Source organism: Hirundo rustica, chromosome 17 (assembly GCF_015227805.2).
Source record: "Hirundo rustica isolate bHirRus1 chromosome 17, bHirRus1.pri.v3, whole genome shotgun sequence".
NCBI lineage: Eukaryota > Metazoa > Chordata > Aves > Passeriformes > Hirundinidae > Hirundo > Hirundo rustica.
Window position 1 is genome coordinate 7,261,680 of NC_053466.1, and position 25,128 is coordinate 7,286,807.

The 25,128-nt window shown below is 42.3% G+C and overlaps 1 protein-coding gene across 9 annotated transcripts in view; it reads left to right on the top strand.

Annotated features, from left to right (window-relative positions):
- ARVCF (ARVCF delta catenin family member) overlaps positions 1 to 25,128 on the top strand; it is a 246,832-nt gene that overhangs the window by 90,352 nt on the left and 131,352 nt on the right. For 3 of the 9 annotated variants that reach the window (XM_058422876.1, XM_040081323.2, XM_040081324.2), the window contains exons 3-4: positions 1,138 to 1,239; positions 5,639 to 5,884. The exons of 2 other annotated variants lie outside the window; for them this stretch is intronic. In XM_058422876.1, coding sequence (XP_058278859.1) covers positions 5,669 to 5,884 — 216 coding nt within the window. In that variant the 5' untranslated portion in view covers positions 1,138 to 1,239; positions 5,639 to 5,668. Of the gene's footprint in view, positions 1 to 1,137; positions 1,240 to 5,638; positions 5,885 to 18,249; positions 18,361 to 18,859; positions 19,127 to 25,128 lie in introns of those variants that run through there. 4 more of the 9 variants (XM_040081326.2, XM_040081329.2, XM_040081331.1 and 1 more) reach the window with 3 other exon arrangements.

The window sequence follows — 25,128 nt, forward strand, 5'->3', positions numbered from 1 at the left end:
ATTTACTTGAGACTTAGTCTTTCTCTCACTCTGCCTCTTGACTTTCATCTTTGAGCATATCTATGCACAGTTTTGTTACAGCTGTATAAGTTTTGAGCATAGAGTTTATTTCTGTTAGTTTAAGGAAAAATGGGATTTCTGGCATGATGGTTCTGTGCCCTTTGAGGTTGGGTCCATGCAAAGAAAGGATCATATTTCTGGTAATTTGGCTGAAACACATGAAATTGTGTTTATGCTGGCTTCAGGAAGGCAGGCAGTACCTGGTCAAGCAAAAAATCTGCCAGGGCAACATTCCTTTCTGAAAATGTTCTAGAACATTTGAACCAGCAGTGTGAGTTTGTACTGGCTCTGCATTTTGTGCCATGTGGGTGCAGCATTTTTGATGTGGTAGTAGCTTAAGACTGGCAGTGCTGCCTCACAGAACCATGCCTTTGCCAAATGGGTTCTGTTCTGTACATTCTCCAGCAAAAACAGGGACTCAGTTGGCAGCTGCTGACCCAGAGAAGTTTCAGTGATAAATGTTTGAAGACAAAATAAATCAGGGATTTTCTGAGCTACGCAGATGACCTGATATCCCAAAAGCTTCTTTTGCTTTGGTTTCATACAGGATTAGATAGGTACGAACAGGGAGAACAAGCTGTAGTGCTGTGTGCATTGTTTAGAAATGAATGTCCCTTCTCTAACAGGGATCTGTGAAATGATCTTGAGCCATTTGGGCTGGTACATCTGACAGGGGCCTAAAGATGTGTGCCTAAATAACAGCTCTCATTTCTGAGAGCATCCTGTTAGGTTTGTGTTTTAAATTGCCTGGCTACAGTATCCAGCTTTGCAATATTCCATCATCCTCCTTTCTAGTCTAGAGTTTTCCCTGATTTAGCCCATTAACAGTAAATCTCAACAGGAACATGCAAGTATTGATCACTGATAACAAATAAGATTAATCAGGGTGGGGGTTTTTTCCCTTAGGAGTCTCAGGATTGGCTTCTCTGGATATTATTTATTTTACTGCAAGTTAGGAGGAAAACAGTGTAATAAATAATTTGTCCAACACAGTGAGAAGAACCTCAGAGCTGACTGTATAGAAGAGGCTGTAATACCTTATTAACTAACTCTGTCTCTCTTTCCTCTCTCTTGTAGCTGATTCTTCTTGAGGCTGCTCTCCTGCTTTGTCTGTCCTGTTCTAGTCTTAGTGGGTGATGTCCCAGCAGCTCTAACCCCCAGACTCTGGTACCTCACTAGGTGTGTATGGCTCAGTTTTCTCTGCATGCTTTCTGGTGTCGCATGGGGGGCAACAGTCATGTTACAGTCATGTTACGCTGCTCATCTCTCGTGGCACTTGAGGCTGAGAATGTCATTAGCATGTATTATGCTTCAGTTCAATAGATTGTTTATGCCCCATTTTTGCTTTTATTTGGCTGGTTTTCTTCCCTGGAGAAACACAAAGCTGCTGTTTCCATGCACACTCACAGGCCTTCGTGTTTGCTCCTACAGCTGCTGAGCAGCTCTATGAATGAGCTTCTTGATGCTCATGGAAACGTCTCTTGCCAGCAGGACTGATGGGCTGCTCTTGGATAGAACAGTAGTGGGGCAGCTGAGTTCAGCATCCAGACTGTGGGATGAGAGAAATCCCTGAGAGCCTCTTCCTGTGCAGCTGAGAGAAGCCTCTGCTGCGTTCTGTCGCTGGCGGGAGGACACCGCGCTCTCCAGACGCAGCTCACTCACAGACCCGACCTTAGGAACCCGCAGGACTTTGAAGTGCAGGGGATTTGAAGTTCTCCATGACTGTTAGGATTTAGGTGCCCAAATCTCATAGAACTTGACCCCTCTTAATCTGAAGGGCTCTTTAAAAACTCTTGACTATCAGCTACATCCTATAATAGCAAAATTAGCATGCAGAGGTGACTCACGCTTCTTGTGGAGCACCAAGTGACCCTTGGAGTCTTGGCAGCGTTTCCAAGAGCCTCAGGCTCGGGTGTGAGCTGGGATATTAGCAGTGGGCAAGACCCCTGTTTTGGCCCTTTGCACTGTGATGATTTTCATCCTCAGTGAGCTCTCAGGTCATATTGACTTAGAAGGGGCCTTTTGATGCATCAGTTGAAGAGTCAGAATAAACAGCTCCTCTTACTTTGCTCAAACTCTAGTGCAACACTAATGTATTTAGAGTCACGTAGGCAGGAGAGAGAGATTTGCTGCTGTCAGCGTAGCCTTTGATACTCTCTAGGCAACTGTTTGCTGTGTTTAGAAGTGCAGCCTAAGGAATAATTTTTACCTGGCTGCCCTGGGTCTGATATTTTCATTTATTGATACCTTTTTCAATGCACTTTAATTTATTTACAAATGGTAGCAAATTGCAAGTGGCAGCCTGAGTAACTGACTCATGAGTCAGTACTTTCGTTTTTCTCCTCCAGTCTAGACTGCTGATAATGTAAATTGTTGAAACCCTGTGTAAATAAATAGGGGTACGATCAACAGCAAGCAAGTATTTATCTGCTAATAAAACATTGGAAATGCACAAGTCTGTCTTCGCCCAACAATTCTTAGAAGGCAGTTATTGGTCCTACTGCTGTTTCTGCATAGCAATTAGGATTTTTATGGTCACTAATTGTACATCTGAAAATTTATACAGTTTATTTTCTGCCCTTGTTTTTCTTTGTAAAGAGAAAAGAAGCACAATATTTATGGTTATAATGAGGTTAACGCTATACTTTCTGCAGGGAGATCTCTCTGAATATTTGTACCATTTATAGAATCCAAATTTTCTAGGTTTTCTCATGTGTGATGTCAAGGGCTCATATATCATTAAGGATTTTCTGAATGGGATCTTTGTCACATTCTCAAAATGTGACTTGAAAGTTATATACCAGCTCAGTCATCCACCTGATTTTTATTATTAAAGCTATAACTGCTTCTGAAGAGGGACTTCTTGATTTTTCTTGCACTGTTGTGAATGCTTTTCCTTAGAACAGAAACTTGGATTATATGTTCTACAAGAAACCTGTTTGTTTTAAATTTAGTTACTGTAGATAACATCTTGTCATCTTCATTCTACATCCCTACTGGATTCACTCTTTGCAATCAGTCCACAGACATACCCAGCCTGTGGGACCCCCAAAAGATGACTTTTGTGTGCTATCACGATTGCATGTGAGAAAGCAGATTTAGCTGCAGACAGTTCCTGAGAGCTGGGTCCCTGTGGGGAGGGACTGAGGAGACCTCAATTTCTGCTCTGCAGCACCTCGAAGGACCCTGTCTCCAGTTGTTAATCCCTGGCTGATCCGGGCTCCTCTTGGGTCTGGAACATCCCCTCATGGGGTGCATTTGGGTCTGTGGCAGCCAGGCTGTTGATCTGCTCTAGCATGAGGGCAGTGATGATCACTAACCCTGGGGTTGTCTTTAGGAATGTGTGGTTAGAAATGCCACCTCCACTCCCAGATCTCCCAAAATCTGACTTGTGCCCAGGTCTTTGCAGTTCTGCTTTCACACTCCAAGGAGTCAGTGAGCATGCCTGCGCTCCTGGGAGTAGCCATGACAAACAGAGCCGTCTCCATCTGTGCAAAAGCAGGGAAGCACAAAAGCAGAAATATGGAACTTGGCTGCACACAAGCCAGCTGAGGTCCAGAAAGTCTGGCTGTGTTCATGTCGAGCTGTGCCAGGGCTAAATCATGCTGAGATGGAGTAGGTGAGTCTTCCTGTGACTTCCCATGAATCACGTTATCCTTTCAGAGGGCTGTGATTCTCCTTTGCAGAGACCGGTGTACTCTCTGAAGGTTTTATAGACTTTTAATAATCTATTGGAAGGTCTCAGAATTTGGCAGCTTGGTCTGTATTTGACTTGTCTGTGACATCTGGAAAACCCTTTGGTGGTTTTTGGTTTTCTTTCAGAATTTCAATAGAAGTTAAATCAATGCATAAAATAAGTCATTTCTGCCTACTGGTCTGCAAACATGAAAGTCTCAAGTCATTGTTTTAAGTAAACATTATGATATTAATACATGATAATCCTTACACTGTTCCCAACATGATTTTATATTGCTCCAATTCCTTTCAGCAGCAACTCTCTAAGGGTTAACAGTGAGCACAGAGCTACTGGCTGGTTGTTCCCCATGAAAATGGGGTGTATGTCATGGGATTTGGGTCTGTCACTTCTGCCCCAGAGTCTTTTTGGCCCATTGGGTTCTTTCAACCATATATAACAAAAGAAAGGAGACCTTGAGCCTATTTAGGAGTTCCCAACAAGCTGTGACAACATGCAGCTTAATCACTACTAATACTCCTCTTTGGGAACATAACAGTATTATGGCCACATTATTATGAGCTACCAAAGAATCTGCACAGGAGAGAGGCCTGATAAATACAACAGTCATGGAAAATGGATCCGTCAAGAGTGTGCATCCTCAAAAGGCACTGAACGATGAATTGCAAAGCATCAGGGAGCAGGGAACTGCCTGTGCTCATGGAAATCCTTGTTGATAGATGGAAAACAAAGAATCTTTGGCAGCAAATCAAGGGACAATTTCGCAGGACTTAACTCTCAGCACAGGACATGAACAGTTCTTGAATTACAGGAGCTTGAGACCGTTCTGCCTCTGGTTGTCTCAGAGGTGCTTTAAGTAGTTCAGTGGTAAAGGGGGTCCTTGTTTAACTTCAGCCAAGGATTCTGTTGAGGCCATAGTTTATGCTTACATTATATTGCTGATTTCATACTCGTAGTAAACCGTTTTAAATGATGTTCAGGTCTCAGATCTGTGAAGTCAATGGGGAGTTTTACTGCATGCACCATACAGGTGGAGATAGGATTTTAAATGGGTTGTTTCATAACCCTGCTAGAGAAGACATAAGGCAGAAGTTCTAACCCACCTGGCTGATTCCTGAGTTCCTTTTTCTGCATTGAAAGACAAGAAGTCCTGTGTGTTTTCCATGGAAGATGTTTGCTTTTTCATTTGCATTATTAGGAAACGGCTGCATGAAGGACTGTTTCATTGAGTGAAATCATTAAGCATTTCAACTGCAATTGCACACTCTGCATTTAATAATGTTTTCCATGTTACAGTGTGCTGTTATAATTTAAAAATGGAAACTATTTTCAGCTACTGTCTGTTAAGTTTGGGGGGGGGCGGGGAGCGGGGACGGAAAAAATGAACACAACTGTTTTCCTGTTTTCTTCTACCATAAAGTTTCTGTCCTTAATAATGTTAAACTTCTCACTTACACTGTTAAAGACAAAAATTCCAGGTGTCTGTAGTGAGAATGTTGCTCGTTCCCTCTAAGGCCATACCTTTTTTAATATATTTCTTCTAAGTACATTATTATTTGCGCAGTGAAATTAGCTCTGCAAGAGGGCTGAAAACCCTTGTCAGAGCAGTTTTAGCAAAAAGATCAAAGGAATTAAATACAAATTCTCTCAAAGGTGAGCACATTTTTTTTTCTTTTTTGAATAGGGAAGTCTTAGATGAATTACTTTTAATTTAAAATCAGATCAACGGCTAGAAAGACGGACACTTTTCAAAGAGCGCTGCGGTTCGCTTCTTAGAGCGATCAGTATTTTAGCAAGGTGACTAACGATGTGCATTTTTATCTTTAACCTCTGACCCGTGCCCTCCCCACCCTTTACCTAACCCTTTCTGTTTGCCCCGGTCAGTTAACAGGCGGGAAGCATTTGAAAGCAGTCATGGATGACTATGATATCAGGTCTGCAGCCAGCATTTTAGCATCAGTTAAAGAGCAAGAGGCTCGTTTCGAGCGGCTCACCCGCGCACTTGAGGAAGAGCGGCGCAATGTCTCCTTGCAACTCGAGCGTGCCAATCAGCCCGCAGACCGAATGAGCATTTGCAACATTGGCAATGGTCAGCCGCTGGCAACCGCCTGGCAGCAGCTCGTACTGCAGGTAACAGCCTGCTCCTTTCACTGTCCCTGGCGTCCACCCCCAGCACAGTGTCCCATCCCAGACAGCGGGTGCATCGTGTGTTGTCAGCATTCCATCATTGCGTGCCTTTGTCTCCTGACAGCCCGGAGCTGGGCTGCAATGTGTGTGCTTCATCCGGTCAGCTGCAAGCGCGGCCTTCAGAGCCTCCCCTTGGAAGGTGCTCTTGCTCTTGGCTCATGGGATACTTTTAAAAGTATGTGCATGCTTGAGTAAAAACCCTTAGGAGGGATCTTCACACCCCCCTCTAATCTGTGCACTTGCTGTAAGTCTGGTGATGTGCTGGTGATTGTAAAAGAGGGCTGAATCATAATCTCCATAGCAAACAAAATTTCCATTAGAAATAGCTGGACTTTGAATAGAGGGAGCAGCATGAAAAGCAGGGATTTCCCTCCTGCAAAGCCTCATTGTTTGTGTAGAGAGGACTTCATAATTTGTTTCTCATGTGCAGTGAATTGATAGAGTATTTTAATGATGCAGACTGGCTTTGTGGGTAGCTTTAGATTTCCAAATATTGTTTTGCTCGATAGACGTTCTTTAACTGTTTAAATGTGCAATGACAAACCACTTTCGTCTCTAAATTACTTCAGCTCTCAAACCCCTCTGACACACAAGGTAAGTCATGCAGAAGCAATAGTACCATTCGTGAAGGTCTGTTTCCTGAGAAAACATTGTTCATTTCAGAAGGAAACTCTGGGCTGTGGGGATTTTAAAAGTTGTTTTGCAGTTATACCAGACTGGTTTACAATTATACTTGCGTTGAGCTGTATTGAGGCAGACTTTACCTTCTATTATATTAGCACTGCTTTTCTACTAACAGCTGCCATGTTTTTGTACATGTAGATGCTTGAATTTGGGATTCCATGGGAAAGGACCAGCTTGCACTGGTTAGGCTGAGAGTCTGACCATGTCTGGTAGGAGCTGTGGGTGGTTATCCTCTCATGGGCAGCTGGGCTGGGAGAGGGGAGATGTGCTCACGTATTTTTTATAGGAAAAGGACAAGTTCACCTTCACTTTTTTCTGAATGATTTTGTGCAAACTGCCTGATGAATAGCTTCAGAATGAAATTCCTTATCCACAAAACTGATGAAGCATGAGTTTTCTGCAGTGTAATGGCTTAAGGTCTAACCACTTCCAAGAAAACCTAATAAGAGTTTTAAGTTACTGGGATCTACGTGACTCTTATGGAGAAACAGCCCCTTAAAGTGACCCCAGCCTGGATATCTGTATGCTCAGCTCACTGCCATTGGGTGAGGGGAGTTTTAATTCATTGATAGTTAGCACTGAGGTTTTTAGAGTACCTTGTGTATGAAATAAAATAGTTAAATGGATAAATACGCACAATTAAGAATCAGCATAAGGTACGTTATGTGAATTTTCATAAAATACACCAAGGGCCAAATTCCTCCCTGACTTACTAGAATTAAATAGTGTTTATTAACTGAAGGATGAAAGCTGTACATTCAGTCTTGCTCAGAATATATAATCTTTTCATCTCTAGTGTTCTGTGTCACATTTCATTGTGCAGAGCACACAAAGCAAAAGGCTCTGTGTGCTCTGCTGTCCGTGGGGATTGCTCACACCCTGCAGTGAATTCCTCTGAGGCTGATGCAGTCAGCGCTGGCTGAGTGCTGCACTCAACTGTTTGTTACAAGGAATATTGCAAAGTAACTCAAGTAGCAGCTTTTCCATTTGGAACTTGTGTGGTGATTATACATAATCCAGTTATTCTGAGCAGAATTGGGACAAAAGAAATGAGGGTTAGCTCCATTTTATGAGTGTGACAAATAATCTTTAATGATCTTCACAACCAGGCATCAGTTTTCCATGTCATTTGTTTATCAAAGTGAAATCTGCCAAAGGGATTTGTTAGGGAAGTGTGTATAGTCAAGGCCTTGTAAATAGAGTCTCTCTCAGCACTTTTTTTTAATGTGCAATCCCACACTTCCTCCTATCTTAGAATAGAAAAATTAAGCCTTTTTTTTCCCTTTTGATTTTAGTCAAGGAAAAGTATTATATATGTGGGCAATGTGCCAGGACTGTAACCATTTTCTGAAGTCCTCAAAAGACAAAATCAAGGTCTTATGAAAATATTGATTCTAATTAATGAATTCTGGAACTCTTACTTTAATTTTTTTTTTTTAATAGCAGCTTTAAACTCATTCCATAACAATAACTCCTTGTCCTAGACAGCCCAGTTAGCCACTTGCTGGTGAGTTCTGCCTGTTCAGTGTGAATTTCAAGTACTGGAATGGAACATGTGAACTCTGGTGCACTTGCTGACTTTTTCTGTGAGTGTCTATGCCATTGTGTCTTTTGGCCCTTAAAGAGAAATCCCAGATCTGCAAATGAGGTCAGGGATGTACTGTAAGTGCCAGAAAGTGCATGCATAGTCCTCTTGATTTTGCATTAAGTGTGGATATTTTTTTCTGAATACTGCTTTAAACATGTTCTAATGGGAGAGGTTGATTACTTAAACAATCTAAACAAATCATTAATGGTTTGTTCAGATATTAGTTAGAAATAGCTGAGATTATTCTTTAAGAGGAAACTTTCTTAGAGGAGGGGTTTCTGGGAAATGCTGTCCTCCCAATGAGAGGTCCTAACTGCTGTTGAAATGTCTCCCATGAATATTAGTGAGAATCTTTTATTCAGGTGGTGGCCAAGGTGCTCATAGCCCACTGCAGAAGGCAGTGCCTGCAAACCCCCAGGCCCTGCAGAGCTTTGTACCCGTCTCTCTTCCTGCAGGAGGCTGTGAGCACCTCCTGCCTTAGGGACAGTCATCTTGAACCCACACAGGCCCTGGTGGATGGAGAAAAAAAGTGCTTTTTGTGCTTAAGGCACTTGAGCGATGGGTAAATTTAACTTCGGCTCTGTGCAGCTTCCCCAGGCTCCTACTGTAGCTGCAATTAGAGTTTGTTGCTGAGTGTGCAGCCAGTGACATGAATTAGGGTGTTTCACCTCGAGAACTTTGGGAAGATACGCAGCTTTATACATGTGTTACTGCAGATTTTGAAGTGGTCAAATAGAGTTCTTTCAGACTAAGAGCCCTCCGGACACAAGGTCATTAGTTACACAGTGAAAACTTTGGCATTAGTCTGGAAAATGTAACATTTAATGAAACTTTGATCACAGATCTTTTATCAGGGTAATAAAATCTCATAAAACTAACTGCAGGTTTTAATGATGACAGTCTCTGGCCTTGAGGGGTGGGACCCACATGGCTGGTCACCGCTGTTGGGTTTTGGAAGTGAAACTCTGGTTGTACTAAAGACAGAAGAGTGGTCTGTTAATGTGTATTTGTGTTTGCTTCTCTGACTTTGGAGGTAAATCATATACATTGGTTATTAAGTATTTCAGGCCACGAGAGTCTTGGCAGTCTTTGCCTTTTGGTCAGTTTACCAGGGCAGGCACACTCCAGTAAGTCACTGGTGAATAGCACCTGTTATGTGTCTTCTGTGTGTTCAGGTATCTGCTTGATAATGTTTTTTACAAGCCTTAGCAATCTTGCTGCTCTTCAGGTATGAAGTATTTAGTTTAATCTACCTGGTTTTATTTAACTTCTTTCCAAACCAACCTTCTGCTGCTCCTCAAAGAGGGAAGTTGGGCAGGAAAGAGATACAGATGTGCCCGTGTGGGGTATGTGCTGTGACAGGCTGACACAGAACACAACGTACTAATAATAAAGAATATTCTCGTGTGTGTGTGTGTGTGTGTGTATATATATATATATGTAAAAATATGTATACACACTTTTATTAAAACATTGGACATGTGATACTTACTAAACACAAGGCTGTGCCCTGACTTGGTTTAAACTGGCATGGCTCCATGGGTTTCAGAGAAGCTCTGTCAAATCTGATCATCTGGGGAGCTGAACAAGGTTTGCATTCAGAGATTGTTTCCCATCAGTACATGGTGACAGCTTCCATTCCTGTTAATGTTGCATAACCAAAATAAAACACAGCATTCAATAAACCCCTGTTGCCAGCAAGAGCACTTTAACAGTCCTTTGACTTCAGAGATTCTGTAGTGCCCTATAGGGATTTGAGAGGGGTTTCTGTCAGATAAAGGTGTTATCCCCCTTCTTACAGGTAGGAAAGCTGTGGGACTTGCCAAATCTCACATGGTACAAATAACAGAAATCAGCCCCATACATGCTGGTGCAGGGTTTTACTTATCAGATATTTTGACTCTTAATGTGCCTGTAAGAGGTAACATGGGTTGATCTGAGAAGTCTTCATGCTCACAAAATCATCCAATAATAAAAATTAATTACATTTTACTGTTATTGAGATTCTTTTATATTCACAGTGGTGGGTTGGGTTGTTCTTATATTAAAAAATCAACCAAGTTAATAAAATTAATTTTTTTCTTCACTTTGCAAATATGATTGTAGCCGTTCAAGGAAAATTAGTTTATGGAAAAAAAGCTACAGAATATTGTCATAGTTACGGTTTGGATCATTTATATATCAGCTTCTGTTCCAGAGAAATAACACCTGCTTGAAAACAAACAAACACATTTGACTTTTTTTATTTTTTAGGCAGGTATTTTTGAGCCATAATTAAGTACCAAGATTCTTCAGTCTTTATGTTAATCTCAGGTAACTGTGACTTCTGCCAAAAATGACATTTAGTGAATTGAGGGTTATTTTCAAATAAAAGATGAACTCTAAAGCACACCAGAACACATGGTGAGAATTTAAAAAAAAGTACAAGAAGATTAGCTCAAATTGCTTTTCTAAGAAAATACCATCAAGTTAACCTTTCTGAGTCAGCCTGGGCAACAATAGTGCTTCTGTCTGTATTTCATTACTTTTATTTAAGATTCTCTGCTCCACACTGACGTAGCCCAGACTGTTAGAATATAGAGACTGTTTCCAGTGCTTTGATAGTAAGAACATGGGTGCATTAATATTGTATATAATGGGTGCTTTAATATTGTATATGTTTAAATATATCCAGAGAAGAAGCAAAGATGGGTTTGGAGCTTCACTGAATCTTCACCTTGCCTTTTCTCTCTTCTGCATCTCATACAGAATGCAGTTCCATCTTTGCGTGTAAAGTTTTATGTAATTAGTTTGAGTTTGTAGTGCTTCTTGGCTTCCTGTGTTATATAACATATTTGTGCTCACATTAAGGGACTGACAGCATGGAAAATTCCCTTTTTTTTTTTTTTCTGCCTTACAGGTAAGGTCAGGTACAGACAACAGTGCTGTCGGTTGATGACAGCTCCCTCGTGTTTCTTAGTATTACCTGCTATGTTGCCAAATACCAGGAAGAAAACTCACTGGTAGTTAACTCATGGATGTTCTCCTTCTGCCAGTATTGATAGGTAGCAAAACGTTGAAAGAACTTGCAGGGATGATCTTACTCCTTTGCAGACCCAGTGGAACCCATAGAAATGTACATTCTGCTGGTGGGGTACAACATGGTTTGGTGTCAGTCACGTCAGGCCCCCCTGTGCCCCTGCCCAGCTCTGCTGGCTCTGTAATTTGGCTCGTGTTCCTTTGGCCTGCAGCTTCCTGGGAGTTACAGGGGCACTCGCTCTGCCCTCAGCCTGACCCTGCAAATTCAGTGTGAGTAGAGTTACTGAGCTCCTAGGAGTGACCTGGGTCAGGTTTCAGCTTCTGTGCATGTACAGCTGTTCAAAGGTTCTGCGAGGAAGGAGGAGGGAGATTTGGGAATATGATTCCCATGGGAGAATGAGTTCTTAGGTCAGAATTTAGTGTGAGCTGAGAGATCCTTGCAGTACCTAGGGATGCCAGCAGTTAGGAACTGCAGCAGGAGCCGTTAGCCAGCTACTTCTCAGGGAGATGTGTTCCCATCTGCCCCCGTCCCTGGCTTCTCCTGTGTTGGACATGATCACAGTTGCATTTGGCTGCGGGGTTGGAGCTTTGAGCATCTTTTTTATGGACATTGTCCCATTTCTGTGAAAGCATCAGCTCCTAGTGAGAGCCAGGACCTTCTGAGGTCTCCTGGAATTACTGCAGGTGTCAGATAGAGACTTCACAAAGTGATAGCGTGGCATGTGGCACCACTGAGGAGCTCCTGCTGTTTCCCTTTCTGCTGGAACAACCCAAATTCCAAAGGAAATCCTACAAGCAACTTCATGTATTGCACGAGGAATTCCATAGCAGAAGCCCCCCCCAAAAAAAAAGAAAAAAAAGGGTTCGTTCAACAGGCATCATGGTATAAATCATATGAGAGCTCTGAAAATGGACTCAAGTAGTATTCCAGCAAGAATTTACATTTCCTTGTTCTTCTGTTTCTTGAATAGTCTCACCTTTGTGATTATTCTTCAGTCTTCGTTTAAGGCCTTAGATGGTAAAAACGCAGATACAAGTGAATGGGAATAATAGCATCAATTTCAGCAACAACTAAGAAGCTGAATCAGAAGCTGTGCAATTCTTTCCAGAAGGGATTTATTTGATAAGCAAACTACTTAAACCCCACTTATGAGAGTTATTTGGGGCTCAGAACTGCTGGCACACAGCTGAATCCACTCAAAATCTGATGTGTTATCTGAGAAGTATTTGTACAAAACTTTGTCAGTGAGTCTAGTTTAAAAAGTAGATTCCAAATGGTTCAATAAAAATAGAAAGGGAACCCAGCAACTGAGAAATGGACCCTCTGTCTGGAGGCAGAAAGACTTTATTCTTTATATGATTTGGGTTCGTTTGTTTTTTGTTGGTTTCTTTTTTTTTTTCAAAACTTAATTGCATACTGTTTTATAGCTTTACATGTGCAGCTTGAAAACATGCTTCCAGCTCCAAAAAGCACACTTTTGCAGAAATGTAATTTTTCTCTCTGTCATCAAAAGTACCTCACATTCAGTCTCACACTTCATCTGTTAAGTATGTGCTGTGCAGCTCTGTGGGAACTGCTGAATTCCAAAGTGCCATCTAATGTTTGTCTGCAGGACAGCAACTGCTTTGCACTAAGGATTGTAACAGTGCAAAGCAATGGCCATGTCTGCCCTAAGCATCTCAAATATTTTTGCAGTTCCAACTCCTTTTGTTAAGTGTAAATTTTTATCGAATGAGGTTTTTGAAGCAACTGAAAAGCAAGGATTTTCTTACTTTGTTTGACAAGACTTGTGAAAGAATGATTTTTCACAGCTTTTAGCCTTTCTGGCCTGGAGCTGTGCCAGGTTTTAATTAAGAATATTTAAATTAAATTACAAACTCACAGTTCCATAGTCATTTTCTTTTTTACTAATAGAACTATGTTTTCTTCCAGGACAACATATCAGAGAAACACATTAAAATTAAATTCTGACTGTAGTGTGTTCCCTTTATGTAAACAGGCATCTAGGTGGTTTTTTGCATGATGTCTCTGAGTGTTACAACATCGGCAAGTATAACAGCAAGTAATTACTTAAAAAGTATTAAAACAGGAACATTAAAATGTAAACATTAAAGAGCAGTATCAGGTTTAACAGGATTTTTTTATAAAACAACTTTCTAGTCCCATTTACCACATTTGCTTCTTGATAATTAACATGAATCATCTTACATTAAAGTTGTGATTTATTTTTCGTGTCCTGCTGCTTGTTTCTCAGTTCAGACAGCAGAACATGATTAATTGTCCTGACTTTTAAAGATTTTTAGTTGTCCTACATTTTAATTCCCAATCATACAATTGTATTAGTTTAGTTGGGATTTTGAGGAAGAAAGATTTTAAACCATCACAAAATCCTTGTGTACTTATATCTCCCAATTTAATGAGAAGATTTTGTTCCTAATACACGCCTTGCTCCGTAGGGGTGCAGTGAGGCAGGGTTCATCCCTGCGAGGCGTTGCCCAGCCTTTGTGAGCCTCATCCCTCGCTCAGCCACATGTGGCTGCTGAAAGCTTTTGCAGGAACTTTAAAACCATCGAGCAGCCAGCCTGGCAATTTCCTCTTCCCTGAGCCCTTTGGGCTTTGGACTCGCAGGCTTCAGCCTCTCTTTTAAACTCAAGACTGCGGTTCCCTTTCAGGTGTCTGCAGTGTCCGTAAGCTCGTGTGAGCTAATGCTGAAAGACCCCAAAATGAATGTTGGATTATGATGACATTGATAAATTACTGAGTCTTTTGCTAGTTTAGGCCGTCTTGTTAACGGTTCAAATTATGTTCCTGCTTGCTTTGTCACAAATGTGGAGTGATTCACTGAAGTCATCAGTGTGACTGAGAACAGAATGGCCAAAGATGGCCATGGGCAGCCTCGGGCTGTGTGCCAACTATAATTAAAGCCTTTGATATAAAGAAATGTCACGGTTTACTCTTTATTTAGATATTACAAAAAACCCTAAACAAAACACAAACTAACCAAACAAAACCCCAACAACTGCTTCTTTTTTAAGCTACTAAATTACTAGCTGGAGAGAATATTTTTTTATCCATGGTTGTGGTGACTGGGAAGTGCTGTAGAATACCATCAGAGTTCATTTTAAGGACTTAATCTAAAATGCTGGCACAGTGACATTTTTAGAATATTGTATTTAAAGATTGAAAAGAACTATACTGTCTGTGTTTCTAACCCATCTCGATTAGCTCTTTTTCCTTTTTGCAGTCTTATTTTCATATGTAACTATTTAAAATATGAGAAACCTGCTCTGGAATAAATTTCCTACGTAGAGACCTTAATTCTCTCTTCAGAAGGGACTGCAAAACAGCTTCAGGTTTGGGTTTGAAGAGGACAGTAATTACCATGAAAACAGGTAGATTGTGCAGACAGTTATCAGTCCGGTACATCGTGGCAAACCACATTTTTGCTTTCTGAATGAGAGAGTGACGTGTTAAGCTGGTACCTTCTGAGCAAGAGTTTGTAATGTGCAGCATGAAATACAGCACAAATCGTCTGGAAAATCCACAAACCAAGACAAAAACTAAGAGATGAAAAATAGTTAATACTGCTCTTTCTTTCCTGCATTTGAGTCTTTGTTTTCCTTTCCAATAACTGCAGCATGGAATTATAGTCACAGTATCAACCTTAACTTGATCTGTTTTCCTTGCTGTTGTCATTCTGTTAAAAATGTCATGGTAATTTTAATTATTTTTTTTTCATAAACAGCAGGAGGTTTTTTAGCCCTTTAAAATGTAGTTGATTCTTACCTAAATGAAGTTGCTGGGAGGAAAGAATTCATTCAATTGCGACCTATATGCAGTGACATGTACCTTCCTCTGTCCTTTGTTTCTGATGTAAGCAGTGCTGTCACCAGACTGTCCTTGTTCTCATCCTGTCATATGACAACTTCGATGAAATGGAGTTGACTGATATGAGATGCAGCAAGATGGAAGCTGTGTTGGTATACAAATTAAAATCCCCTGAATTTACTGAAATGCCTAGAGGTGTCAACCTATAGAAAGTTCCTGCTTTGCTGTATTGCTCTTCAGCCTTGTGATCCTTTAGATCTCTTTTTAATACTGGCTTCTTAAATAAAGAAGACACCTAAAATTATCCTCCATTTATGTACAAGAGCTCCCTATCAAGGCAGCCCGGCTTTGTCTCCATTTCTAACCTTGCAAGTGTGGGAGAAAGAAGATTGTCAAAACCATGTTCATGGCAACGTTAGAAATACCTGGGTGGATGTGTCCTGCTGCAGTCACGCTACCATTTTGGAGCAAGTACAGATGCTTTGAAAGGGCTCCTGCAACTTTTCAAATACATTTAAAAATGATGATAATGCTAACAGGAAAGGATTTCAAAATGTATCTCAGAGACAGAATGTTCTGTTTCCGTTTGTCTGGATTAAAATCACTACTGTAGGGCACTCTGACACATCCCAGTGTGCTGGGCCTTAGTTTTCCCACTTACCTTGTTTATTTGCTGCATGAAATTCACAGAAGGACAATAAAATACCCTTGGCATGGAAGCCCCTGTATGAATACAGGCTCTCTAATTCAGAGAATTGCCATGGGTGATGCTGGTGCTTTTCCTTTTTGCTTTTGCCTATATGGTTAGCTGGGATTCTTGATTCATCTTGTGCCTTCTTGCTCTGTTGGGTTTATGGAAGTTACATATCAGTGAAGCCATATGTTATGATCCCAGGCAGAGCTGTAAACCATTTCCTTTTTACTGCCTCTGAGAGCAGATCAATCTGTAGAGCAGCACTAGTGATGGGGAATTTTTTAACGGTAATGGGAGAAAATAAGAAGAGAGGGCTTGGCTGAGATACTATACTATTCCATCTTCCAAAGAATTAAATCCTTTCCTATTTATAAATTTTTAATTTCTCAGCAAGAAGAAAGAAGGTTTTCACCCTACTTTTGCAGCTGGGAAAAAAAAATGTGACAGATTAAGAATTTAAGGTTCATTTTGAAAAAAGAGGGGAAGGTTGTGATGTAGTCAGCAGTCTGATACTAATGGATAGAGTCTTTGGTGCCAGAATTTGGAAGTTCAGTATAACCTTAGGGATCTAATCCATAACTCTTTTTTAGGTAATTAGTTCTTTGACTTCGCATTGCCAAATCTCAGCATTCAGAATTACATGAGCTGGTAAAATATTGCAAGAGGCTAAGGGGACTTGAGATGTAATTTCCCTTTAAAAATATATCTTTTAGCTTTGAGTCAAAACATTTTCAAAATTTACTTTACAACCAGAAGGCCTACAAGCATCTATTTTATATTTTAGAGGAAAAGCATGTTTTTAAATAACAACCTGATTCCAGCAGGTGGGACTTCAAAATTCAGCAGCACTAATCTTGCATGGCTTGCACAAATACCTGTGGGTTTACAACATGAGAGACTTCTTATGTGAGTAAGAGCTGGCAGGTCCATCCGGGAAGGTTTTCAGTTTCGTCGCTTTGCATGCAAGAGTAGCTCCTTCAGTGCCCTGTGGATATAGGCTTTACACCCTTTTTTCTTTGACAGTGTATAAAGGTCTGGCACATAGCCAGGTGCATGGCTAAATTGAATGGTGCTGTTCCGTGCTAGCATGGCCTCAACAAAAGTGGAGCTATTTTAGTTTGTTAACTGAGGAGAAGTTGGACAAGGAGAAGGGGTGGGAGAGCACTGTACAGAAGTACAGGAGACTCATACAAACGTCATTCCTTTCAATTTGGCCTTCGCGTGTTTTATTAATGGCCACTACAGTTGTCTCTAAATTATTCCCCTGTAGATGGAATACATCTTTTCCCTCCAGTGAAGCAAACCACTTCAGCTAAACCTTGTGCAACATCTACCATTGCCCTTGTCAAACTTTACAGCATTTATTTCTAAACAAAACAGGATGAGCTGGGTAATGTAGTTCTGCCCTATTCTCTGCCCCTAAAGTACAAAGTAGTATACATCTGGAGTGCTGACATTGGCAGTAGTAGGAAGGCTGAAATTGGGATTAAATAGGTCTGAAACATTTCTTCCACTCTTAAATGTCCGTGTAGGAGATGCCACTATTTCAGGTTCCTCTGGTAAGACTGATACAAATAAACTATTAGTTATGGTGACACTGGAAGGCTGTTTTAAAACTTCAGAGAGCCTGAAGCTGGGATGAAAAGAACCTTTTGGACAAAGGTGCCTATTATGATCATTAGAGACGATTCAGTTGTACCTTTCTCCCTGGTCTATAGTTGGTCTCCCCGGCTCTGACCATGCCTGTTTTCCAGGGACAGTCTCCAATTTGATCTTTCAGTATCTTTCAGTCCTTAATTTGCCATCGTTCAGCCACCAGCTGTTACAGTGTCAGATTTACGTATTGCTTGGTTTGCTGCAGGAACCTCGTAGGAAAAGGGAGAAGCACCATGGCCTCTTGGCTGCCGTGTGAAAGCAGTGCTGGATTTTCAGCACTGGGGGCCTCAATCCCTCCCAGATCTGGCCAACAGCTTCCATGGAAGGGCAGGGCTCTGATTCAGGGCTGGCTGAGCATCTCCTCTTGCCCTGTTGTGGCTCCAGGAGGAGAAATGCTTCAGGTTTACTTAAGATTGGTTTACACCTACCAACATACATCTTCTTTCAAGACTTGATGTATTAAAATATTAACACATCGCTTCCTGCAATTTTGTGGAAAAGGCAGAAAGAAGGATCAGATCCTAGAATAAGAAGTATGGGAAGGCTCTCCTTCTTCCCAGGTATTTCATAGAGGTTCACAGCCTTGTTCGAAGAACGAATGTTAAAAACTAGGTACTTCCAGTTTACTAGAATTAGATGGATGTGAGAACTGTGTTGAACCGTGCTGTGAAGTCCCATTTTTTGTTGCAGAATGTGGTGGATGCAAAGCATAGCACACCTGGCGTTCGTTTTGGTAATGAGTAATTTATCCAGGCAATCTTGTAATGAATGTGGGACAGGTTTGTGGGCAGGTGAATGGCTTTAAAAAATTAGGCCGGTTACACTTTTTAGCTCTTAAGCTTCACCGCACCTGTGTAAGATGTAAAAGGGAGGAGACGGTGATGGAAGATCATCGTTCTCTGGCGTTGGTGCATTAGGGATGCCATTAATCTCGAAGTGAAGCGCAAAAAGTAAGCGAGAGAGAAGGTTTCCTTTCTTGTGCTTTCTTGCAGACCGCCCTGTAATTGCGGAGGCAGCTGCGCTCTCCGGGCAGGCGCTGTGGGAAGCGCTATGTGCCGCCGGAGCCGGCAGGTTACCGCGCTGAGAGCCGCTGGGAACAGGCGGTTTCCCTCTTTGTCTCTGTAATCCATCAGGAGAGATCCGAGGGGCGGGCCGGGGAGCGGGGGAACCCCCGGGGCTCCGGGCGCGCAGCCGCTCGGTGCGGACACCGGCAGCCGGAGGGACCGCGCGGGGGAGCGGGGCACGGCTGAGGCTGCTCGGGCACGGGGCTGAGGCGGCACAGCCGAGGCTGTTGGGGCACAGCCGAGGCTGCTCTCCGCAGCTCTCCCCCGGCCCTGCCCCTCTCCCCGCTCCCCCGGCGCGCCGGGCGTGGCCCCGCTCCGGCTGCGGCTGCCCGTCAGTGCCGCCCCCCACACGGAGCCTCCCGGCGCCGGGGCAGCGGCGGCACGGCCATGTGAGAGCGCGGTGCCGGTCCTCCCGGCGGAGCGGGGCTCTTCCCTGGATGGGCTCAGTCCGTGGGGAGGCTGCGGAAGGGCTCTGGGGCGCCGAGGGTGCCGGGCCGGCTACGAAAGGAGCGAGCTTCGCCGGGGGAGGAGGCTCCCGAGGCTGTCAGAGCAGTAGGCTGGGTCCGAGGAGGGGCTGCGGGCAGCCGGAGGTGTTCCGTGCTGGGGACAGCGGGACCGGCAGCTCGCATAAATGCCTGCGGAACTCAAACAGGTTAGTGCGAAACTTGTGTCCTTCCCCTGGGGCTCTGCGGCCGCGTGTGCGGGGGTCCTGGTGGCGTGGAGAAAGCTGTCAGCGCTGGAAGGGGTTGTTTACTTGCGTTCTCATTTTTAGCTGAGAACTAAGAGCAAAAGCTGAGCTGGTCTTTCTGGCGGAGCATTCGAGAGAGAATCTGCTTTTGTCTCTGTTGTGTTAACTGGTGAAACACCCAAAAAAGCAAGCCATTGTGTTCTTTGACCTTCTCATCCTGCTCAATAAATCTAGGGAGCTCTTTGACATGAACAGCTAGAAATAGTGCTTTTAAAAGAGAAAGCTTTGCTATTGTGCTTTTGTTTAATGTTTGCTTTTCCCATACTGTGTTCCCAGGCTTTCTCTTCGATTTTCTTGCTGAGCATACCAGAGAAATAACGGTGATTTTTCACTCTAAAATGTTATCTTAAACATAAAGTTCTTGGCTGTTGTCTTAGTGATTATAATGGACTTACAACTTGGTGCAAAAATATTTCAAATATTGTTCTTTACTTTCAAGTGTCATTGAAGATTCCAGGGCAAAGCTGTTGCAGACTAGATTTAAATAAATAGAGATCGTGTAGACTCCTGTAATTCATAGGTGCTTTGCCTGGGTAACCTTCTCCTACCTTGTAAGCCTCAGGAAACCCGATAAATTCAGGTGGTGGCAGGGTAGAGCTGCTTCTCCAACTAGGATGAGGTTGTGTCTTTTTTTCTTAACCCTCTTTTTTTTTTTTTTCTCCTCTGCCTTTATAATTTAAAACAGAGTACTGTAGAATAAGCAAGTGCAACAATAGTCCATCACTGATAATACATCTCTGAATTTGTTTAGGCTCATCGCACAGGAATTGTTAGAGTTTCTCTGGCTTGGTTTAATACAGTGCATTCCACTCACCCATCTCAGTAACAGAAGGCTGAATCATTTCATGATGCAAATAGGATGCTGATTCCCTTGAGGGGAAAGTAGCCCTTTAGCTGGGCCCTCCAGTGAGCATTTCTTTGTCTGTAGGATCGCCTGGAATCACAGTCCTGCCTGCTGGAGGTGGCCAAATGCTGGTTGGTTTGGGTGCTTGTCTGTGTGTCGTGCTGCCTGTGGGCTTCTTAGGAAGGGATTGGATTTGTCTGTGGTGCTGTTCACATTGCCTGACCCACAGCTACTGTACCTGTCAGATTACGTGCTATGGATTGTTGAGTTTTAGATAGGTAGATCTAGTTAGCAGCTGCAAGGGATTTTGGTTTTGTCTGGGGTTTTTTAATACATAGAGGAAAAAGCTGGGGGTAAGGAGTAGGATGCTAACAATAAAAAAAAAAGGTGTGTTTAATGTCTTTGGACGTGTGGTACAGCTGTCTTCTGGGTTTCCTGTGTTGATAGGTGGAAAAGCTTGAGTGAGAGTGGAAGGTTGTAGTTAATCACTTTAGGTCATGCATTTCAGTTAGCTTGTAAATTCTTCTTCCATATCAAAACAAAAAAATGTCATGGTTTTAATTTTCATGCTGTCTGTCACAGCTGAGAATCAGAGAGATATGCTATTTTATCTTTTCTGTTGGAGTAATGGTTTTGGATTAATTTTGAGAACTTTTTACAGAATAACTGTTCAATCTGGTAGCACAGCAGTTTACTCGAGAGTGCTTTGCTTAATAAAAGGTGATTTTTAAGCCATGAGTTGTCAGATAAATTTATCGTGCAGTTATAGGGCCTCTAGAAAGTAATGCTTTAGCTGTAATGATCACAATTAAGTAAAACTTAAACCAAATAATAAAAGACTTTGGGATGGGTTATAAGTCTACACAATCCATACAGATAAAGATAGGAGAGATACTAGAATGGACTTCTGCCACATTAGCTGAAGGCCTGTCGAGTTTAAATGAAGACAGCTGTGAAATAGTAATTAAAAAGAATGAAGAATAACTTCTAATCATGCTTTTGCTGGGAATAGTCACGCTTCCTGAAGTTCTGGGCCACAAAACCAGCATTGTACTTGAGACCACTAGCAGAGGAACCGAATGCTGAAAACCAGAAATGTGGCCATGAGTGTGGAGGTTGTGGGTCACCTTTTTGAGTTCTCCCTTGGGTGTTCCCCTTCCCGCTCATGAGGGATGAATGAAGGCTGTTGAAGTTTGTGCTGAGTATCTGCAGTCTGCAATGGCCTTGGAAGTAAGTAAAGAGTTTATGAAACTGAGAAGGATCTTGAAGTCTGGAACAGTTAAAATATACGTTCATGCAGTATCACATATAGCTTTGATCTGGATCTGAAACCTAAAGTGCTGGCTTGCCTCAGGGCCATGAAATTGTGAAGGGGAAGGGAGCCACTTAAAGTGACTTTTGCCAAAAGCTCTTTAGTTCTCTGTAATTCTTGCTTCGGAAAATACTTTATTAACATTCTGAATTCAGGCACTGACCTCAGTAAGGCTGTCCTTCCTCTGCACTTTGTTCCTGAAGCATTTTTCTAGAGGATAATACTAATGTGAGAGTATGAAACCGTAGATCTGGCAAGAAGAAAAAGCAGTAAATGCATTAGTGATATCCCTGCTGTGACTCTGTACCAGTAATGGAAAGCTTGTGGAAGAAATGTTGATGGAGGTGCGGCATTGAATAGTATCATTTTCCAAACAGTTGGCCAAGTCATATAAGAAAAAACAAATAAGAAGGGAGTATGAGGTTTGGCATGGATCTCTGTAGGGATTCACGCATGGGTTCTCACATGTGACACGCCTGAAACAGGTCTGATGCGCTCTGCTACCTTGGGGTGAAGAGGTGTAGCAGTGCTCAATATTGAGTCCTCCCTGCTCCCGTGAACAGTGCCTTTGGCGGCTGTTGTGACCTCTGTAGCAGAGCTGAGCAAAGGGAATGTGTTTTGGGACTCACTGGGATGTTGAACTGTGTACAGGACCAGCTGAGTGGAGGCACACACTTCTGTGAGCTCTGCTGCAGAGGCAGTCATTCTCTACAGGAGGGTGGATTTTGGAACTCTTTGGGCAGTTACTGCCCAGTTCAGGTGTGGAAGGTCAGCTCAGATGTGTGAATGTGCCTTTACCTCTCGTGGAGGAGCTTGCCCAGCTGAGTTCTTCAGCATAACCAGGAAGCCTTGGAGCTGCAGTAGGACCCCTGTGTAAGATGTGGAAATGGAAGTGTTCTGTTTCTGAAAGCGCCTCAGTAGGAACTGCGTTCCTTTAAAAGCGCTATTGCAGTGTGAGGGCCTATAATGTCCATTTTGTGTGAGTGCAGAGCTTTGTAACAGCAGTGGACATACCAAGCAAAGCATTCCAGCAATTGCACTTCCTGAGGTTATTGCTTAACTCCTGTCTCTAAGGTCTGGAGCTGGTTGTATGTGGAGCATCAGGCTGGCTACAACTTTTGCTTAAGTTACTTTGCAGTTACTAAAAATAAAAACATATTTTTGTTGTAGTTGTTGGGTTTGTGGTGGGGTGTTTTTTTTTTTTTTTTTTGGTAGTGGTTTTCTTGTTTGTTTTTGTTTTTTAAACTAGTGTGTGCATTCAAGGTCTTTCTGAATGTAGAAATACTGATTATGGAAGGTAAAATGGAGGAAAAAATCACATTTGAAACTGGATGGACTGGATGTTTATAGTAAGGCTGTTCACAAATGTTTAATTGCAAACACTTTTCTCTCAGGTGTTCATTTCTGCCACTAAATTAAGGTTTGCTTCTGTAGGAGTAGGATCAAGGCCACTGGTGAAGTTCTGTCCTTGCATTTGAGTGATGAAATAACAAGGCATTTTGCTGAACATAGGGATTTTAGCATATTCTTAGCATGTCTTTACCTGTTGCTGCCTCTGTTCCTCAGTTGCTCCAAGTTACTTTCTCTGTGCTACCAAAATTCTCTAGCTGTATTACAGGGAAGCTTCTAAAAAGCTCCTCCTTCAGACTGCACCACTGCTTGTTCTCCTTTCTGGAAATATTTGCAGATATTGCTATATGAGATGGGAGGTTCAGCTTTGGGGTTCCCAAAGTGTGCAACAAGGCAATGCACACATGCATTTAGGGGCCATTCTGGGGACAAAACCAGTGAACTGATGCAGCTGAAAAACTGAAACAAACCTTAAAGGTTCATGGAAAGAGGAATGGGCTCCTGAACCAGGCTGTGCGAGGCCCTTGGAAGGGTGGTGTGTTCCTCTTGGGCATGGAAGAGGGAGGAGAAGTGGCTCTGTATGAAGTTATTGGGAGAAAGAAAAGGGCAAGGGATGAACAGGAGCCTGTGGGCAGGAGCTCATGTGATCGCTGTGTTGGTGAAACAAGGTGACAATGCTATACAAAATCTCAAGTGCCTTGGCCTGGGAGCTCTATATTTGGGTCAGATGTTCTGAAGGATGGACTGGAGCAGTAACAAGACTGTATTCTTCAGGTGTTTTTAAAATCTCTGTTTCAGTAGCATGTGAGATGTGGAACATAGGATTTTGCTGATAGGTTTTCTTTGGTTTTGTTTTTCCAATGGAGGTTTGAAGGGTAAATGGAGTCCCTGAAGTGAATCCTGAGACTAGAGAGAGTGTATTACAAATTCTTGGATAAAAGGAAAGCTGAAACTCAAACATTGGTAGTTTTAAATTTCACTGTGTCCTTTGTGTCTTCTGTCTCTTGTTAAGTTGCAGCCAGGCTTTGGGACCTTTCTTTTATTTGCCTTTATACCTAAGAATGAGCAACTGTGACTATACCTGAGAGAAGCCAGATGAGCAACACTTGCTTTCTTAGGGCAGAATAGTATTTTGTATCTACAAGTGGGTGGGTGGAATCCTTTCTGTTGTATTAAGGAGTGGAAACTCTATGAACTGAGTGCTCCCTCTGCACTGCAGTTATGTGAAAAATCTGTAATTTTAGTGGTGTTCTCTGCCTCTTTGATGAGTCAGGCCCACACCTGCTTACAGCAGGGGATAGAAATGTCAGAGTTTTCCCTTTTGTCCAATGCCACACATCTGTCCTTAGGATCACAACTCCTCACTGTTCAAAAAAAAATTGTTTTAACTAAACTTGAAGAATTTTTGAGCTTTGGAATTTCTGCCTCTACAGGCTCAATCACTTGGAACAGCTCTGAAGTTCTGTTTTCAGTAAAACTTTCTCAGCAAGGCTGTTGTAATGTTCAGAGGGGTGTTCCTGAAAGTCTGTAATGAAACCAGAGTCAGGGCTTATTTTTATACTGTAGAGACTGTATTGTTGTGTGTGTTTATATATGTGTGTGTGGGTATAAAAATCATGGAGATGAGAAGATGATTTAAGTAGCATTACTCTGGATGTGTGTAGTGTAAGACTGATCAGAAGAATCATCTGGAGTGTTCAGAAGTCCTTTCAAAGTACAAGCTTGTAATTGATTAAGGAGCTGATGAAAGAGATGCAGCACAATTTGTTTATGGATGGTAGAGCCCTGAGATATAAACAGGTCCTCTGTGTGACCAGGATTATTCTGCTGTTTGAATTGTAAACTTCTGGAAATTATTTTAGTAAGTTTTGCATCTGAAGATATTTGCATCCCTCGCTTTTGATGTGATCAGGTGAATTTGCTGTTACAGGCATAAAGGCCCTTTTGGCTCCTGGGCACAGCAGTGAGTGGCTGGTTGGGTTGTGATACTGGAACAAAGGCACAAACCAGTGTCTGTACCAGAGTTATGCAGAGATGAGAGCTCCAAATTTGAATAAGATAAAGTCACTTGTTTAGGGAGTTCAATACAGGCCTTTGAAAGTATGCTAATTCCAAGTAGCTCTGGAAAAAGGATTGATAAAGAAACCAGTGTGAAAGGCTACGTATGGGGCTTCACACAGTGCTACATTGCAGTAATGGAAAACTAATTGTTCTGAATGGGCAAAACTTATTTACAGAACAAATTATATGGGTGGCTAGATTTCTCCATCAGCACCTTCCTGAATCCTTGTTAATCACTGATAAACCAACCTAACTCTACATGGAAATGGTATCTGGAAGTTTTTATGGCTCCGTCTCTTATATTGGCTTAAATTCTGTGGAGCGACTGCTCTGGTTCTG